Source organism: Arachis ipaensis, chromosome B4, assembly GCF_059453495.1.
Source record: "Arachis ipaensis isolate K30076 ecotype BB chromosome B4, ASM5945349v1, whole genome shotgun sequence".
Taxonomy (NCBI): domain Eukaryota; kingdom Viridiplantae; phylum Streptophyta; class Magnoliopsida; order Fabales; family Fabaceae; genus Arachis; species Arachis ipaensis.
The window spans coordinates 89,093,491-89,113,430 of record NC_142439.1 but is presented as its reverse complement, the minus strand read 5'-3'; the positions used below and the strand labels follow the sequence as shown (position 1 = coordinate 89,113,430).

The window sequence follows — 19,940 nt, the reverse complement described above, 5'->3', positions numbered from 1 at the left end:
GCTTTCTCAAATGTTGTGCTCCCAATTGTGCATGAAATTTGAAAGCTCCCTGGATCTGGCATATTCCTTGGCAAGTTATTCTGAATTATGGCACTACATTTCTTAGTCAGGACCACTGTTTTATCTCCCTTTAAAGGCTTCTTCTTTGACAACAATTCCTTCAAGAATTTGACATAGAGAGGCATTTGCTCCAAAACCTCATCAAAAGGAATATTGATTTGCAACTTTCTGAAGACTTCCAAGAACTTTGAAAACTGCTTGTCCTTGGTCTCCTTTTGAAGTCTCTGAGGATATGGCATTTTAGGCTTGTACTCAGGAGCCTTTGGCAATGTAGGATAAGTGTCAAGAGAGTCTGGGAATGGGTTGTCCGCATGCTTTGGAGGGACGTGCTCTACTTCGTTCTTCTTCTCCACTGGAGCTTCTTTTTCAACTGGCTTCTCATTAACTTGTGCTTCCACACTTGCCACTTGTCTACTTATCAAGGTGATAGCCTTGTATTCCTCTCTTGGATTTGGAATTGTGTTACCAAGAAGGCTATTAATGGTCCTCTTATCAATTTCATTAACTTTTGTGGCTAATTGACCCATCTGAATCTCCAAGTTTTGAATTGTATTTGCAGACCTCTCAGGTATTTGCTTGCTCAATTGGCCCATTTGCACCTCCAAGTTTCTAATGGAGGCTCTGATTTCCTGCATAAAACTCCTCATCATCTCCCAATTAGAATCTTGTTGGCATTGAGAGTTTGTCTGCTGAGGTGGTTGTTGTTGATGAGACTGAAATTGGCTATTATTATGATTGTTTTGTTGGAAACTGCCCTGAGAATTATTGTTGAAATTCTGAGATCTTTGAGGTTGGTCCATCCACCCAAGATTGTATGTCTTAGAGTATGGATCATTATTGGGGTTTCTAGGACCACTCCCCATGTAATTTACCTGTTCAGAAAAGATTGAGCATAATACTTCTCATTTTGTACAAAATTACCTGTCATGTCATAAGAGACTTCTTGAGGTGGATTTTGAGTTTTGATAGCTGAGACTTGCATTCCACCCATCTGTTGAGTAAGTAAATTTATTTGCTGAGACATAAGCTTGTTCTGAGCAAGAATAGCATTAACAGCTTCCATTTCCAACACACCTCTCTTCTGAGAAGTCTCTGAGTTCATAGGATTCCTGTTAGATGAGTATAAATATTGGTTGCTAGCAACCAACTCAATAAGCTCAATAGTCTCCTCCGGTGTCTTCTTCTTGTGCAGTGAACCACCTGCAGAATTCTCTAAGCACATCTTGGACATTTCACCTAAACCTTCATAAAACATATCTAGTTGGGTCCATTTGAAGAACATGTCCGAGAGGGCATTGCCTAGTCAGTAGCTTGTATCTCTCCCAAGCTTCATAAAAAGTTTCACCATCCTTCTGCCTGAAGGTCTGAACCTCCACCTTAAGCTTAGTCAGCTTCTTTGGTGGAAAAAATTTAGTAAGAAACTCAGTAACAACCTTGTCCCAAGTATCCAGACTCTCCATGGGTTGGGAATCTAGCCATAGCTTTGCTCCGTCCCTCAGAGCAAATGGGAAGAGCATGAGTTTATACACCTCAGGGTTCACTCCATTTGTCTTCATAGTGTCACAAATCTACAGAAAATTAGAAATAAATTGGTTTGGGTCTTCGTGGGGAAGACCATGATACTGGCAGTTTTTTTGCATCAGAGTGACCAATTGTGGCTTCAACTCAAAGTTGTTTGCAGCATAGGAGGCACCACAATGCTTTTTCCATAAAGATCTGCAGTAGGAGCAGAGTAAGAGCCAAGCACTCTCTTTTGTTGCTCATTTCCATTCGGATTAGCCATGTTGGCATTAGCAGCATTATTAGGATCCATAGTGGATTCTGCAGCCTTGCAAAGTCTCGCTTGTTGCAAATGTCGCCTGAAAGTCCTTTCAGACTCAGGATCCAAGTCTAAGAGATGTTCTTTGTCTCTGTTCCTGCGCATAAATAGACAGAAGACAAGAAAAGATGGGATTCTCTACGTCAGATTGTAGAGAACTCCCAGTGATGTAACCTGTGTAAAGAAATAAAATAAAAACACTAAATAATTAAAGCAAAAAGTTTGAAAATTATAAATAAAATTAAAGTGAAAATTTTGAATTTTTTTTATATAAAATTGAATAGAAAGATTAAAATAAAAATAATTAGGTAACACCAAACTTAATTTCAGAAATTAAAAAAAACTACTTGATAGAAAACATGAAATTTTAGAGCCAAAAAGCAAATAAAACTAATAAAATAAAAACTTAAAAATAAAAAATAATGCAAAGAGCAAATAAAATTAAAATGAAATATAAATAAAAAAAGCTACGAAAATAAAAGACAAATAAACTAAGCACGATAACTAACTAATTATAAGAACTAATAAGCGAAAATACAAATGAAAAGGGAAGCAAAAAGAAACGAAAACAGGGGGCTGGGTGAATGAAAGGTACGGAAAAAAAATAAGGGAAAAAAATGAAAAATAAAAATTAATAATATTAAAATAAAACTAATTAAAAAAAATTATCTAATCTAAGAAATCAAACAACGAGTAGTTGTGAATCACAATCATTCCCCGACAACGGTGCCAAAAATTTGGTGCGAAAATTATAATGCACAAACTAACCGGCAAGTGCACCGGGTCATACCAAGTAATACCTCAGGTGAGTGAGGGTCGATCTCACGAGGATTGATGGACTAAGCAACAATGGTTACGTGATTTACTTAGTTAGACAAACAGGAAATGGTGTTGGGAGTTCAAAGAGCATTAAACAGTAAATTCAGAGTTCAAAGACAGGCAAGTAAATAAGTTGGGAATAAAATATGGAGAAAGCAGTTAAGGCTTCAGAGTTATCTATTTTTCGGATTGACTTTTCTTATTAATTTATTTTAAACATGCAAGATTTAATTCATGACAAACTATATGTGACTAGACCCTAATTTCTTAGACCTTTCTAGTCTCCTCTAACTTTCATCAACCACCAATTCCTTGGTCAATTAATTCCAATTAGGGGGTGAAGTTCAATTCTAGTTATTCTGCCACAAAAATTCTAATTATCCAAATATAAGAGGATTATATGTCACGTATCCCATTAAGTCTAGATAATTAGAATTTAGGAGAAATTATTTTCAAGCTATTGTTCAAATAAAGAGCTTTTCCAAGTTATACAAGAACTCAATTAGAAAGAGGGTCATACTTCCGTTCCACCCAATTTCATAAGATAAAGAACGAAAGCAATTCTTAAATTATAAATCCGTACATGAATTAAAATAGAAAAATAATAGAATCAATCCATACAAATAGACAGAGCTCCTAACCTTAACAATGGAGGTTTAGTTGCTCATGGTTCAGAGAGAAAAACTAGGATTCAGGTAAACTGTAATTTACAGAATGAGATGGAATATGAAATAATCCTCGAAGAGAAGTTTTTTTCTCTTTTATATCTAATCCTAATTAATTCAAATTATAATTTAAAACTAAATAATATCTTTTCCTATTTTTAAAATAAAAATAAAAATTTAAATCAGAATTAATTATAGCAATCAGCGTTTTCTCCGTTTTCTGCATGTGGCGCATGTCACGCGTACGCTTCGATGGTCTTCTTCGCGTGTCACGCGTACGCGTCAGGTACGCGCACGCGTCGCTGTGCAAATCTCCAAATCACGCGCACGCGTCTGGTGCGCGTACGCGTCGCTCCTCGCTGGTTATCTCCTCTTCTGCAGAAACTCCATCAAATCCAGCCGAATGCTACCTAAAATAAACAGAGTTGCACAAGACTCAAAGTAGCATCCATAGTGGCTAAAAGATAATTAATTCTTTATTAAACTCAACAAATTAAATGTAAATTCACTAGGAAAAGATAGGAAAGATGCTCATGCATCACATCACAATGCTATACTTGGTTTCCCAAGCCCAATTTAGCGCCTTTGTGAGCATGATGGGATAAGTATGAATGAGGAAGGTATTCTGGTTCCTCAAGGTGATCCCATTACCATCGCAAGCATGGAAAGAGTGATAAGAAGGGAGGTACCTCAACAACATCAAGAAGTACAACCTCCACCTCTACCTCCTCGAGATCAACATGAGAAACCACTTCCTCAAGGTTTAATTGGGAATAGCTTACTACAACCCTTAATCACATTATGGTGGGACAAGAGAACCAATGGGTGGAATTCCTCAACTTCAAGCAAGTGATGGACACCAAAATGAACTATCTATGCATACGGATGCAAGTGGCAAACCCCGCAATGGCTCCACACCATGTGGTTGGTCAATGGATTCATGACCAACTCCTACAACGGAACATCAACATCACTCAAGAGACACTTAAGCGGCAGCAGATATGGAAGCCTAGAGAGTCTCATGATGATGGTGAGAAGGAGGAAGATAATGTTGAAAAGGATCAAGATGAAGGTGATGATGATAAATAAGGTGGCTGAGTTTCTTTTTTCTTTGTTCTTTTTTTCTTTTGTTCTTTTTCTGTTTCGTGCATGCATTATGTTTCTGTTTATTGCCTTTATCATTTTCTTTACAAGCTTCTCAGTGTACTTGTCCTTAAGTGATCAATATTTATATTGAAGAGTTGACAATGATAAAGAAAGTTGAATCATTCAAAGAAAGTGTTATTATGCACAGTGGTGGTCCATGACTTGTGGTTATATACTATAGATAGTGATTCATGAATGATCTTGAATGAATAAGGAGAATGATTTCACATAAACAAAGTTTTAGAGAAGTATTCTGAGATCTCTGAACTTTCAAAAGATCCTTGAAATTAACTAAAAAAGAAAAGAAAAAGAGAGGGAAAAAAAAACAAGAAAAAGAAATTGAAACATGAAAAGCTCAAAAGAGATTCAAAAATTAATGAAAGCTCTAAGCATCAATGGTGAAGAGCCAATTATGTGCCTGTGGTGTTTTTGTTCCAAGGAAAGGCTTGAACAACTGGATCAGAGGGGTGCTTCATCACCCAATAACTTGAGCTAACTGGTTCGAGATTATCGATCAAAAGTTCACAAGTAAAAGCCTCTTTGCAACAAAATATTTAGAAGTCCAAAGAGGCTCTGGGCATCGATGTCTGGGAGCAACTCTCTAACTATATGCTTGTGGTGCAACCATGTTAAGGAGAGACTCGGGTGATTAGATCTGAGGGGTGCTTTATCACCCGGTAACTTGGACCAACTAGTTCGGAATTATCGATTGAAAACCTACTACCAAAAGCTGCCTTAAGACGAAGCACTAAGAGTTAATAAATTAAAAAAAATCTCTTTGTCACAAATGTGAATTAAATGATTCAAGGATCAAGAAAAACCAAAAAGAAGGATCTCAAAATATCATCCGAACCAAGTTTTTAAGGAATCCTCAATTTCAAGATTTCAAGATCCATTTGAGAAGAAAAAGCTTGACTACAAGACTATCAAACTCCAATAGCTAACATAGACATGAACTATAAAGAAGATTCAATTCCCTTTTATTAGACTTAACTCTATTCTTTTCTTTTCTTTTGTTTGAGGACAAGCAAAGACTTAATTTTGGTGTTGTGATGCATGAGAATCATTTAATAGTTTCCTAGTTAATTATGTTGATAACGATAGTGATTTTTCTCAATTTCTCTTGTGTTTTCATCAATATACTTTGAATAATTTACTTTATATGTTTGCAAGAGATTATTAAATATTTTCATAAAAACATTGGCAAAAATATAGAAGCACTCAAATCAGAAAACAGGCAGAAATAGAGAAGCACTCAAAGCAGAGAAGGGATATAAGCTAGGACGTGGCACATGGGGAACCAACGTCCCACGGTAGGCCAACATCTAAAGGCCCCAGCTTCCTCTTCAATGAAGACATCGCACGTGGGGGAGCTCATGTCCCACATTGGGCCAAAGGCCAGTGGCCTTATCCTTCCTTCCATTGAAGATGTCACACTTGGGGAGCTCACATCGCACGTCCTTCTTCACCTAGCACGAAGACGTCCCACTTGAGGAGCTCACGTCGCACGTCCCTCTTCACCAAGCTTCCTACATCGCACGTTAAGTCACACCAACTTCTTAACCTTGGAGATGTTGCACGTAGAGGAGCCAACATCCCACGTTGGGCCTAGAGGCAGCAGCCCCCAAGCCTCCAAACATAGAAGATGTCGCATGCTGAAAGTCCACGTCCCACGTTGGTTCCTTGCATGCATGGACGTCCCATGTTGAGGTCGTCATGTCGCATGTCCATCTCCCTCATATACAAGTGTCACACACCACCATGTCCACGTCCCACGTTGGGCTTGTGCCCAGCAGCTCCCCTTCTAAGACACACAAAGACGTCCCACAAGAAGCCTCCAACATCCCATGTTGGGCCTCCTTGCTTCATGAAAGACGTCCCATGTGGAAGGAGGTCCAGCCACACCAAGTCTCAACCTCCATCCACATCCCACGTGCCTCACTTGGCTCACACAACAAGGCCCCTGGGAGGTGCACCTAAGGCCCTGTTAATGAATGAAGTTACTAAAGCCTGATCTTTAATCACATGGAAAATGATTGTTTGATTAATAGTTAATTAGAAAAAGTATTATTTGATTTTGTTTTAATTAAGTTTGATTATTAGGTTTTAATTTTGGTGTATTTAAGGGTTTAGAAAACCCTGAATTGAGAACCTAGTTACTTCCGTACACTTTTAAAGCCTGAATTTATGTTTTGCTTCATAAGCAACTAATATCCTCTGTTAAGGTTACGATCTCTGCTGATTCTTATGGATTTATGTTATTACTTTTCTATTCTTGATTCATGCATTGATGTTTTCTTAAGAAAAAGGTTTTCATTCTCCATAACAAGGAGTTTGAATCTAAATTGAATTCTATATTCATCTTGAAAAAGATGTTTTAAGAAATAAGCTTAAAAACTTCTTCTCATGATTCTCTGGGTTTTGAAACTAGCTTAATAAATGATATCAAATCAACTAGGGTTAAAGCATAAGAATTGTGTGATTTTTGAATCAGTGAACGTGCTTAATCTCTTTTCTTAAATAATTGACGAAAGAATTAGTAATTAATTAGGTTAAATAAAACTTGAATCACCAAGGAATTGACATTTGGTTAATTAAGGTTCACCGTGAGATACATCTTTGCATAATTAAGATATAAAGTGAAAAGCATTTATCTTGAAAGTCTTAGCATCTCTGAAACCTAAACATTTTACTTATATCACTTTTTCTACTCATTTACTACAACCTTTATTTCCGTTTCTGTTTTAGTATTTAATTCATCACAATTCAAGTTTTAATTTCTGACTAGATAATCAATTAACCATTGCTTGCTCAGTCCATTAATCCTCGTGGGAACGATAACCCACTCACTGTGGTATTACTTGATACGATTCGTTGCACTTGCCGAGTTGTGGCTTTGCAATGTGCCAACTATCATTCAGGCAGTTGATGTCGAGATCCTGTGCGTCGACACACACCATAACGTTCGAAAAAAGGGAGAAATGAAGGTTAATGGGGATGTGGGCCAGGTGGTGCTATGAACAAGTTGTTTTTATAGGCACGCCCCAACCTTATCTCATTTACAGTGTAAACGAGATAAGTATAGTCGTATCTCGTTTACTATAAGGTCTGTGTCATAACATGTGTGCACACGTGATACGTGTCTCACGTGTGCCTGAGTTTGTGCCTTATGTCGTTTATAGTGTAAATGAGATACGGCTATACTTATCTTCTTTACACTGTAAATGAGATAAACCATGTTACGAAAATCGAGAAAACCTGTCCAAATTACCTATTACAATAATTAAAATATTTATTTTATTTATTTAAAAAAATCCCAAAAACGAAAACATTAAGATAAAAGGAAAAGTTAAATAGTTATTTTCTGGTGAAATCCATATTGCGGCAAGTGGGATTGCACGGATAAGGGCAGTCAATTAGCTTGAGAACTTTGCGGTCAAAGTACCAATCAGCGACAGTTTCAGCAATTGTCTGCTCCAGAAGCAACATGATATGCAGCCAAGAGAACAATTAGGTTAGGGATGTGAATATTAGAAAACTAGCATGTCAACCAGACATGGTGGAGTTGGAGTTTGCTGATTCTTTGTTGTAATTCATAAATTTCAAGTCACAACAAAAATTGAACTGTAAGTATTCAATAAATAAATAAATAAAAATGTAACAATAGAACTATAGAAGAATAGAAAAAGCTATGTGCACACAAAAATCAGTCTCTATATATTTGTGTATTAATACATTTATTATTTAAATCATTTTTACTTTTCAATGAATATTTTGTATTCCAATATATATTATAAGCGGATAGCTGATTTCATAGCTGATATCTAGTGTACACCTAACATGGTTGATTGATATAGAATACACTATATACATACAAGTTACATAACCAACTGGATGTGCATCATATCTTACTAAGCATTCATTAATGTTAATTTGACAGAACTATATTACAGGAAACTTACTTCGCTAGAGGGTAGCACTTTGCAGGGTATATATACCCTTGTGGTAAATTAAATTACACCCGTTTCCTCTGCTTTTTTATTTCCAGTGACTTTGTACAAGAACTTTCATAAAGTAGGTTAGCTATGTATAATTTTTAAGGAAAGGAAGGTCTTCAAAGTATCAGTATATAAAGTATGCGATGGGAGTATATAAAGTAGATGGTGCTAAAGTGATCTATCATATGTCATATTTATGTACTTTCTCCAACAAAAAGAGCAAAATAATAATTAACTTCAAGGAAGGTCAACGTAATTAATCCCTATATTTTCTCATCTTTATGAACCTTAAATCTTTTACACATGTACAGATCAATATACATCCGTAAAGAATACAGAACACGTCAAAATTCATAGCAATAAACATTCATTAACAAAACCACAATATTAAAATTAATCACTTCTTGACTACCTAAGTCAAGCATCTCAATAATATTGGGACTGCAATTTGGAGTTTAAATGGAATTGTCAAAATCACAGCTAGAACATGCTAATTTGGGCAATCTTATGAAGGAAGCTTAGCCCCCTCCTGTTTTTTAAAAATTACACTTCCCTCTTTTGAAAGATGAGATGTGGTAAACTTTTAATCAATTTTAATGTGAATGAATCTTTAGCGGCAATGAGAAGTGAGTAAAAGCCTCTAAGGGGTGGTCTATCTTCCACAGTTAGTTTTGAATACTCCCTACTGTCTATTCAATTCGGGACTTCGAAGATGAAATGAATATTTGAACTTTGAACACACCCACTATCAACTTCAGGATTTAACCAAAAACATTGGTTCAATATCCAAAACTAGCTACCATTTATACTAGGAGTTATAAGGAGCAGAAAGAGAACCATCCCTCGTGCTCCCACATAGTTGCTCTGCAACGCTGAGAGGTTTATTCACATTAAACTGGACTAATTGTAGTGGAATATCATCTCTCAAGAGAAGGAGCTGGGAGGACAATGTAATTGAAGCATTTCTTAGGGGAAGGGACGCAATTTACTCAATTAGTTTTAGACTATGACCTTGAAGCAAAGTGGAGAAGGGTTAATTTACTCAAACTCATGCAGTTAGTTGAATTGAATAATTATGATCTCCAAAGTACATATGAGAAGCACAAACTTTAATTACCTTATCATTTATTTTAGGGGAATTGTGGGAGTGCCATGTCTCTCCCATCGCTGTCTGGCAATGAATAAAGCAGGAATTTATGAACATTCCAATCTCCTTTCGTTGCTGGAACTCGTTGAGTCTCTTCAGCAATGATTTACGGAAACCTGGAAGTGACAATTTTTCAAGTCATTCAAGCTCATATGTTGTCTATGTAAGAAACCAAACACACAGGCTAGAAGTAGTAGTACGATTGTATTATTCATGCTGATGAGTCTGGATTTCAGCTCAAGTTGAAGAGAAAATAGAATAAAAATAGCAACAAGCCAAGAGAAACAGGGCACTATAGCAGCCCCACTCTTCCAGGCTTCCCAAATTCAGCTTACTTTTCCCTATCCTCACTCTCTACCCCTTATATCCCTCTTTCTTCTAACAGAAATTACACAAGCACTATATGCGTACACCCGCATGCCAGCATGGCATTCCCTTGCTCTCAATTTCTGCACTAGTTAGTTAGGACTTGAGGACCCACTCAACTTTTCCACTCCTTGATTCTGCTTAATTCCAAAACTGTCACTGAACGTTTTGCGCCTAATACATGCAGCCTTTTGCGGTATTTATCCTTAAAGCTAACAATACTTCCTCCTTGCAGGGAAACTGAGTTTAATATCAGCTGCCAGTTCCCAAGAACTTTCAAACTCTGGCCTGCTCTGCCATTTCACTAGAACCTCTACCTCACTCTGAGTGTTCTGCCACACTACCAAAATTTCAGCAGGATAGACTTGCAATTCCCAATTCTATGCATGATCTTTGGATAAGGGATGGCAGTGGACATTCTCAGCAATGCAATTTTTCAGCAAGGATACATGAAACATGGTGTATTCTTGCACCGTGAGGGAGTTGTAACTTATGTGCCACTGCCCCAACCCTAAACGGGCCATAGAACCAAGGATTAAGCTTCTGATTGACTCTTGTGGAAAGGGACTCCAATCTATAGGATTAAGCTTCTGATTGACTCTTCTGATTGACCCCAACCCTACGATTCTTCATGCAGTTTTGCGCCTGAGTCAGCAGCCACTTTCATTCATCCAGGACAACATCCCTTTCTACCATCATTTCGTTAACTTCCTCTATCACAGAGGGTTTATCTCCCTTTCTGAGGAGAATGGAAGGGACTCTTCCATATACGGCCTTGAATTGAGTTTTCTTAGCAAAAGCATTGTAGGTGATGTTGAACCACAATTCTGCCCAGCAGAGAAGTTTGGGTCACTGCCTGGGTTTTATACCCACAAAAACACTGTAAACATGTCTAGAAGAACTTATTCACCCTTTCGGTTTGGCCACCAGTTTGAGGGTGGTGCAGAGCTGTATTTTAGCTTAGTTCATACTTGCTTAAACAACCCCAACCGGAACGAACTCAAAAGTGTCTTATCACAATCAGTGACAATAAACTTTGGGAACCCATGCTGCTGAACCACCTCTCGAAACGAACAAGGAAGCCACATCTTTTGCTTTGTATGCATAATTTTTTATTGCGGATGGCGGCTCATGAAAGAGAGCCAAAAATCTGCCACAGGATTATGCCGTATGACATTGTGGAAAAAGGCGGAAATGGCGGATGGACTGACAATACATGTATATGCACAAAAAACATGCAAAAAAACTGCAAATGTAAGGGAGAATGTCAGCTCTTAACTTGGCTATTAGGATTTTCTAAATAACCAAAATAACCCTCAAATGCAAAAAATATTACACCCAGACAGGCCACTTCCTCCATTCACGCGCGGAACAGCATGGCATTGCCAGAATTGCGGCCACCGCCATTTCTACAACACAGCATCCCCAAACGGTTGTGGATGCAAAATCTGCCATGCCATTCCACAATTCTATGGGTGTGAGAAGCCAAGAAAGTGGGAATATTTGGTGAGCCTATCAACCCCTACAAAGCTAGTGTCAAGCCCTTCTATGAAATCCACTGGAATGTCTTCCCAAATTTGTAAAGGAATGGGAAGTGGTTGCAGCAGACCCGTAGAAGATAGAGTTTCATATTTGTTCCAGTTGCACGTATCACAACTTCAGATCAACCTCTAGATGGCCCCTTGCATACCCTCCTACCATAGCAGTGCAGAAATCCTTTTGTATGTTCTGAGAAACCCAAAATATTCCCCTAACATTGAACTGTCTAATTCTTGCAGAATCATAGAATGCTTGATGAATTATTGGGTAAGACCAGCCTTCCCTTATAGTACAAACATCCACCTTTGAGCCCAAAGCCATCATGGGAAATATTCCCTTGAATTAATTCTTGCATAATAGACTTTAGCTTAACATCATGCTGCAATTTAGCATCTAATGCTTCCCACAGATACAAGGTGACTGCAGAGATAGCACCAAAATAAGCCTTCCAAGAGAGTACATCAGCCACTCTATTGTCCTCTCCAGGCTTGTATTTAATTTTGAAAACAAAACCCAGTAGCTTGCAATCCACTTTTGTTCATCCCATGTTAATCACTGGTCAATGAAGAATTTCAAACTTTTCTGATCAGTGTACTACAAGTTTCCTACCCAGAAGTTTAGTGCCTCCACTTCTGAACCTCGAGGACTATTGCCATTAGTTCTCATTCATACACTAATTTTAACTGATCCCTGTCAAATAATGTAGGACTCATGTATGCCATGAGTTTCCCTACTTGCAAAAGTACAGCTTCCAAGCCTTTCCTTGACGCAGCAGTTTTGATTACAAATTCCTCATTAATAAAAGACACGGCAAGGATAGGTCTAGCTGTCATGGCTTCCTTCAACCTGTCAAATGCAAGTTGCTTCTCTAAACCACACTGAAATTGGTCCTTCTATAACAAATGTATCAGCGGCCATGCAATCTTACCATACCCTTTTACAAATCTTCAATAATACCGCATTAGAGCTAAGAACCCTCTCATCCCCTTAACATGGCTTCAACCTTTTCCAAATCTGCAGCTGCCCCCTCATCGGATATGATGTAGCCAAGATATTCAAGCTTTTTACCACAAAGTAATATTCAATCTTCACTAACCACCCTAATGTGTCCTCACCAACAAAAATTGGCACTCCATCTTTCGATATTGTTTGTGTTGCCGACAATGAGGGCAATGAGTACAACATTTGGCCTCCACGGGAATGGGGGGAGTGCCACTCCTCTCGGTGATGGGAGTGAGAGTCGCGGTGCTCTTTGGAGGTGATGTGTGGAGTCAACCTCCTCCCTCAAGTGCCTTGGACCCTATTCCACTGGTCCTCCGAGTTCACCCTTTTGGTTGCCCTCTGAGTAGGGTAACATCCTTGTCGCCAACCCTTCCCAAGTCGCATCATCTCATCGAACTTCCTCTCCAAGCTATCCACCCTTTCCACGATGGCAGTGGCAGCAAGAAGGCTCACAGAACTCCCAAAAATGAGAGCTCTAATGCCAGTTTGTAAGAAACCAAACACAGACTAGAAGGAGTAGTATTATTGTATTATTCACACTAATGAGTCTAGATCTCAACTTACAATTGAAGAGAAAATAGAAGAGAATTAGCAACCAACCGAGGGAAATAGCAGCCCCACTCTCCCAAGCCAATTAGCAAATTCAACCTGCCTTTCCTTTCCTCACTCTCTACCCCTTATATCCCTCTTTCCCCTAACAACAATTACACAAGTGCTATATGCACACCCACATGCCAACATCACATTCCCTTGCTCTCAATAGTTGATTTCTGCACAAGTTAGGACTTGAGGACCCACTGAATTTCTTCACTCCTGATTCTGCTTAACTCCAAAATGGTCCCTGAACCTTTTGCGCCTATATGCCTAAAGCCCTTCGGGGTCTTAATCCTTAAAGCTAACAATCTACTACATTCGCTTGGGTTGGATTGTCATCATCATATGTTCAATTTTAATCCAACATCTAAACGTAATCCCATTGAAGGTGTATAGAAGTATTCTAAAGAATCTAAATTATAAAAATTTCAATTCTAGATTGATGTCAAAATTGGAAAGATGGATTATACATACCATGAAGTACATCAAACTGATCAGCATTGCAATTGGGAATGTTCAATCTGCAGCTTTTCCAGTAACCATGGGGGTCTGAACCATGAGGTACCAAAATATTTTGTATCTAAATATAATTTAACATAAGATGCATGTAATAGGTTAAATAACAAACACCTGAAAATAATGAAAGCCTACTGAAGAAACTTACCTGCCAAAAATCATAAGCAGGGTGGACAAAAAACACTGGAGTCTTTATGTTCTTAACAATTTCTAATGGAAAAAGACACTGCAATACAAATCAATAGTTGGTTGTTTCAGCTGAAATACATGAAAAAATTTACAATGTAACTTATAACAGAGGAGGGTGCAGCAAAAAGGCTAGAGAAACCGAAAACCTACCTTAAATGGTTCAATTCTAGCAATGCAATCTTTGTGTAAACTTTTTGCAACACCCTGGCAAGTGTTATGCGATAAAATATATAGGATAGTGTTGAAAACATTAATTCTCTCTTCAATCTATAAATGTGATCATCAAACTCAATAATCTAAAGACAATGCATCCATTTAAGCAAGGAATGCATTACCTGAAGCTGAACAACGTCATGATAGAAAGATCTCATTGTCCTATTTCGAATAGCATCCTCCCTGAAATTTATAATATAAAGATTATACCTATTTGTTTTGATTAGTAAGTGGTGGCACAAACCATGAAAGATGGATAAAGTGCAACAAACAAGTACATAAAAGTAGTCAATGCACCATGTCCATAGTTTATAAACCTCTGGTAGCAGTTAAAAAGAAAATGTTAAAATATTTCAGTAACAAACTTCTGTCCTGAAGAAATATCACCCGGTATGCTAGAGGTACCTCATGCACCATTCAATTTAACAGAAAATATCATGGCAAGAAAAGCAAATGAGATACTGGATACAAACTTACTCGTCTAGGAAAAACCCAGCATCAGCAAGACATTTAACATTTATGTCTTTCGAAAAATATTTTCGGAAGTCATCACAATGTATTAGAGTTGCCAACCCTCCAGCAGAGCATCCTGAAAGCAGTGCCTGCAAAAGTAGCCTATTTATCATAATACATAGAAGGTTATAGGGCAAGTCTGATGCATCAAAACTCACCAACAACTGTTTATGCCAAAGCATATTCTCTGGGGCAAATTGCATCTAAATGTCAAATAGAAGATAAATGAACATTTAAACTGCATTTTTTTCCCTCACTTGAAACAGCAATAAAAAAAATCTAAGCTTCCACATTACCATCTGTACAATTTCATACTAGGATTATTGATTAGTCAATTGAAATTATTTGATATGATAATATAGATACAGTCTATCTCCAAGTAAGTTTAATTATCACTTACAACAACTGTCTCCTATCAAGCAACTCAACCAATAGTTGAAAAAAACAAAATTTCCTACAATTATAACCCAACAGAAATATGACAAGATATAACTTTCACTGTGATGAGACTTGATAGCAAACTGAAAGGTACAAAAAGTTAAAGAACACTATTACTGACTATTGTGATTCTTGACCAAGCCAGGAAAGGTATTGGAATGGTTAGTACAGACAGACCAGTTTCAGTAGGGCCAGTAACACCTTCATGACCAAAAACAGGGGGATATCTAAATAGTGTTCATCCCATCTTGATTTCTAAACAAGATTTTGATGATTGAGGCATTGATTTTAGTACCCCTTAAATGATAGGGTGGGCTCATACAATTTTGTCAAAGCTCACCTCCTGTTATATTTCTGATGTCCAATCACATGGGAACTCCTTGGAAACCAAAGAGAGTAAAACAGGTATGGAGCATGTGATTGAAAGCCCCTCTCCGCAATCTCACAAGTATACAAATGTCGTCATTATTTGTAACAAACTTCCCCCAACAAAATAATTTCCTTCCAAAATGTGATTACCCTACATAATTTTCTCTCTAGAATAATCAACACCCCCCCCCCCTTCCCCCGCGGGAAAAAAAAACACACACACACACACACACACAAATATAAAATAAAATAAAAAATTAAGAAAAAAAATTGTAATGGCGATCACAGGGCCCATTGCCCCCATTTTGTTTTCCTTACATAGACTTGCATAATACCAGGTATTAAAATGTTTCACACACATCAGATATAGATAATCTTTTCAAGTGAACATCCACTAAGGATAATAACTGCAGAACAAATCACCAACTGGCACATAATGAAAGTATCACCTGTTTTGCTTTAGACATGCCAATTGATAAGAGTTCATCCATAATAGCTTCCCAAATGATCTGGCCTCTGAAGAACAAGCCATTTCCATCCTACAATATATTATAATTTATTTTTTCACAAAACGAATACATGAGTATCTTATCTTGATATGCAAGAGGGTTAAGAGCTAACATCAACTAATACCAAAGAAACCTAAAGCCCCTAAAGTCAAAAAAGAAAAGGTCAACCTTAATCTCACTTTCTTGGTGGCCAGCAAAAGATGCACCATCACAATAGCGTATCCTCACCTTGTTCCAGTTAAAGAAATCTGAATAAATTTGACACATCAAACTAAGTAACATCACTTATTAAAAATATAAAAAATCCATAGCCTAAAACACAATAAGCCAGGTTTGAGGTAAAATCTCTAAATCCAGCAACCACGGCCATATTTTCCCTACTATACTCCACAGGCCCTATATTAATATCAAATGTCAAAACAAGAACACAACTTTAACAGATGCTTATGATCCATATATGAGTTTAATTTCTATGCACATACACAGCAACACCAAATTCCGATCAGGTGTTCCTGAAGACATGGACAAAAACCACTTCTATGTTCGTGGTAAACCTGATTTGATGTTAGCATAGAAGAGTTTTACATTGTTCAGAAAAATTAAAATCCCTTATTAATAAAACTTGCAAATACTACAAAACTAAAACAAAATATATATATGACGCATGCTATTGTGCTTGTAGTTACGGTGACTACAGTGGCTATAGAACTTTACCAACACTTGAAAGAGTATTTACTATTTAACAATATTTTTTAAAAATAAAAGTGTTACCAAAATATAAAAATAAATGTGACTTTAATTTTAGCAACACTTAAAAAGTGTTGTTACAATTTTTTAGCCACCATATCCATAATCACCATCACCGTATCCATATAGAAACATCAGGATATTTGTACATTAGTAATCAGTAACAGTACGAAGTTATCATAGTGCGACTGAAGTACTGAAATGCTACTACTTGAAAGTATAGAAAAACTTACAAGGATTTTGAGAAGGGTCAGAGCTTAATATTCCAGAGAAAGGAACCTCTGTTTCCATGTGCTTGGACGAACCCAACGCAGTCATTTTTCGCTGATAACACGAAGCTACCGACTCACACCACCCACCTCCCTGAACCCCACAATTGAAAATCAGCCAGAACCAACATCAACATTCCTTTTTTTAGAAAAAACAAAATTCATAAAGAAAAAAACAGAGATAAAAGAAATAAAAATAAGAAACCTCAATGTGAAGTAGCCAATTTTGATATCCGGACCCGAATCCCTTCTGAAAGTGGTACCCAGGGGCACTCCCATCCAAGCAAACTGGACAAGCAATACAATAAAAATTCAAGTTACGCAATGAAGAGAGAAAGTTGAACGCGTTGTAATTCTAAGATGTGGGAACGTTAACGTTACGAACGTGCGCCTCTTTGGGTGGCATTCGAGAGGAGGGTCAAGGGAACAAGGTGATTGGAAGAAGAGATTCTAGAAGGTTCTTGGAGGTTGGGGCGGCGAGTGAGGGAGAAGAGGATGAGTGTGAAGGAGAAGCTTGTGAATGCGATTGCGTATTCCTTGTTGGTCCATTTTCTAGAGAAGACAGTGCGGTTACGAGAAATGGTTGCGAAGGATGAGGGAGGTGAAGGCATATTGATTGGGTTTAGTTGGTTTTCCTGGTTTGCCGTTTGGTTTGGGAATTCAGTTGATTGTGGCAGCGAGAAGTCAATGCCTGTTAAACAAAAATAAATAAATAACTCGTTGGTGTATAAAGTGATTTATTAGTTTTAAATATAGTTTGATGATATTTTTATTTTTCAAAAATATCTTATAAAAATTAATTTTTAAATTTATCAAAAAAAAATAATTTTTAGAAATTAACTTTTTAAAAATTGTAGTATTTCTGTTTGATAAATTAAATTAAAAATAACTTTTAATAAGCATAAACAACAACAAATGTATTTGGTAAAATAGTTTTTAAAATTTAAAAATATTATAATAATCATTAATATAAGAATTAAATATAAATATTAATTAATAAATGAGGTTATATTAGACTTTTTAATTTTAATAAGAACAAGCCAACTTTAAAAAGTTTTTTCTGAACTATTTTTAAAAGTACTCCTATCTTTTAAAAGTTGCAAATACAAATTCATGAACTTTTTGATATAAAATGAGGTATTTATGCTTTTTAAAAACACAAGCACCTCTTTAAAAAATTTTACCAAACTAAGTCTTAGATTTTACTGGTTTGTATATGCAGCAACTTATTGATCGGCAATAAATTCTTAAATAGAACTTATAAATTAGTCTTTAGTCTATCGAGTTAGAAACTACTATAAATAATTTAAAAAAATTAGAGTTTGTTAGTGTTATCTATTATTTATTATCTATTATATTATTTATTATCTATTATATCTATTATTCTATTATTAAAATCGAGTTTATTTAATTAATAACATAACTGATGTTGTATGTTCTTGAAAATATTTTCAATTTATTTTATTTGATTTATTTAAATACATTAATTAATTAATTAATTAATTTAATTAAAAAATATTAAATTATTTAATATTTTGTTTGACTGTATTAATTATAACTAATTAATTTACAATAATTATTTGATTTGACTGAAACAAATAAATTAATTTTGTTTTAATTTTATTAATTTCTCATCTTATGTATTTTGATTAATGAATTTTAAAAATATCATAATTAATCATTTATTTAATTTAATTGAGATAAATATCAAATTATTTAATAATTTATTTGACCACATTAATTATAACTAATCAATTATATTAATTATTTAATTTATTGCAATAAATAAATTGATTTTATTTTAATTTTTATTAATTTTTTTTATTTTATGTGTTTTAATTAATTATTTTTAAAAATGTTATAATTTTTACATGGTCTAGTTATAATATATTTTTATTTATTTAACTTATTTTATTGAGCCAAACCATCATAATTATTTTATTATGTTGATTATTTAATTTAATCACTTCAAATATATCTTATTTGATTCAATTTATTGTCGCGTTAATATTTGAGTCGTTGTTTACCAAAAGTTCATCTTCATTTCCTTCCTTCTTTGATCTTAAATATTTTGATTTTAAATTTTATATGTTTATTCATTATTTATATTTTTATTTTTTTTATTTTAATATCAAGTCAATATTTATTTCTATTAATATTTTCTTACAATTTATTGTTTAATCGTTATATGCCTACCATCAATTACATGGTAGTGAATATTTCTTCAATTTATTAAAAAATTCAATTGCATTCCTTCTTCTTTTTTTTTATTTTACCTACTTTTGTATTTTATAACTTATTCAATGTAAAAGGCCATATATGCTAAAAGAGAATCTCATATTTTTACCAATTGCTCCTCCATTAGGTAATATTTTTTCCCTCCTACAATACATTATTTCGATAACTTCATGATTCTCTTTAATGATTTTTGCTTTGTTTGTCATTCAACTACCTCCCAACAATATCTTAAGACCAAAACATGTATTATTGTATAGGATAGCTATTAGCATGAACTTTTAATGATATTTTATATCAATGAAGAATAATAGTAAACATGAAGGATGAATTTTATTAACTATAATAATATAAATTTTTAATTATTGATTATTTTAAGTTGATTCAATTTTAACACTATTATGTATTATGTATAGAATTAACCATGTGAGATAATGAGATTAAACAATTATTCTTGTTTGATTTAGATAAAATTTTATAATCATGTGATAAAATTCTAAAAGATTATCTTCTTATGTCTTTAGCAATTGAAGTAAATAGTTTTTTATTAGCTAAAAGAATAGCTATAGAAGGACAAATTTTGAGAAAGATGAGTTAAGACAAATAATCTCAATTACATTGTCTTTGTAACACATCTAAGAAAAAAAATGTACATTTGATAAAGTTATTATGGTTACGGAGAAAGAGTTTTGGTTCTGTCTATGGTCATTGTAACGTCGTTACTATCAGAATGTCATGTTTTCGGCTGTGCCACTCTGATAGTTTGGATATTACGACGACTTTAAAT

General features: G+C 35.4%; 1 protein-coding gene across 4 annotated transcripts; it reads right to left on the bottom strand.

Annotated features, from left to right (window-relative positions):
• Window positions 1–7,768: 7,768 nt before the first annotated feature.
• LOC107639465 (pectin acetylesterase 5) lies at window positions 7,769–17,622 on the bottom strand. 4 transcript variants are annotated; one of them, XM_016342967.3, is made up of 12 exons: window positions 17,304–17,622; window positions 17,124–17,206; window positions 16,883–17,012; window positions 16,071–16,150; window positions 15,843–15,932; window positions 14,551–14,675; window positions 14,196–14,256; window positions 14,011–14,064; window positions 13,820–13,897; window positions 13,630–13,735; window positions 9,625–9,770; window positions 7,769–7,980 (listed from the first exon to the last, which is right to left on the bottom strand). In XM_016342967.3, the coding sequence occupies exons 1-12, from the start codon at window positions 17,527–17,529 to the stop codon at window positions 7,867–7,869; spliced, it is 1,293 nt and encodes a 430-aa protein (XP_016198453.1). In that variant the 5' UTR covers window positions 17,530–17,622; the 3' UTR covers window positions 7,769–7,866. The 4 variants fall into 4 exon arrangements, with proteins under 4 accessions (XP_016198453.1, XP_020976962.1, XP_016198454.1 ...); XM_088484087.1 differs by lacking the exon at window positions 7,769–7,980 and adding an exon at window positions 8,381–8,573; XM_021121303.2 differs by lacking the exon at window positions 14,011–14,064.
• Window positions 17,623–19,940: the final 2,318 nt, after the last annotated feature.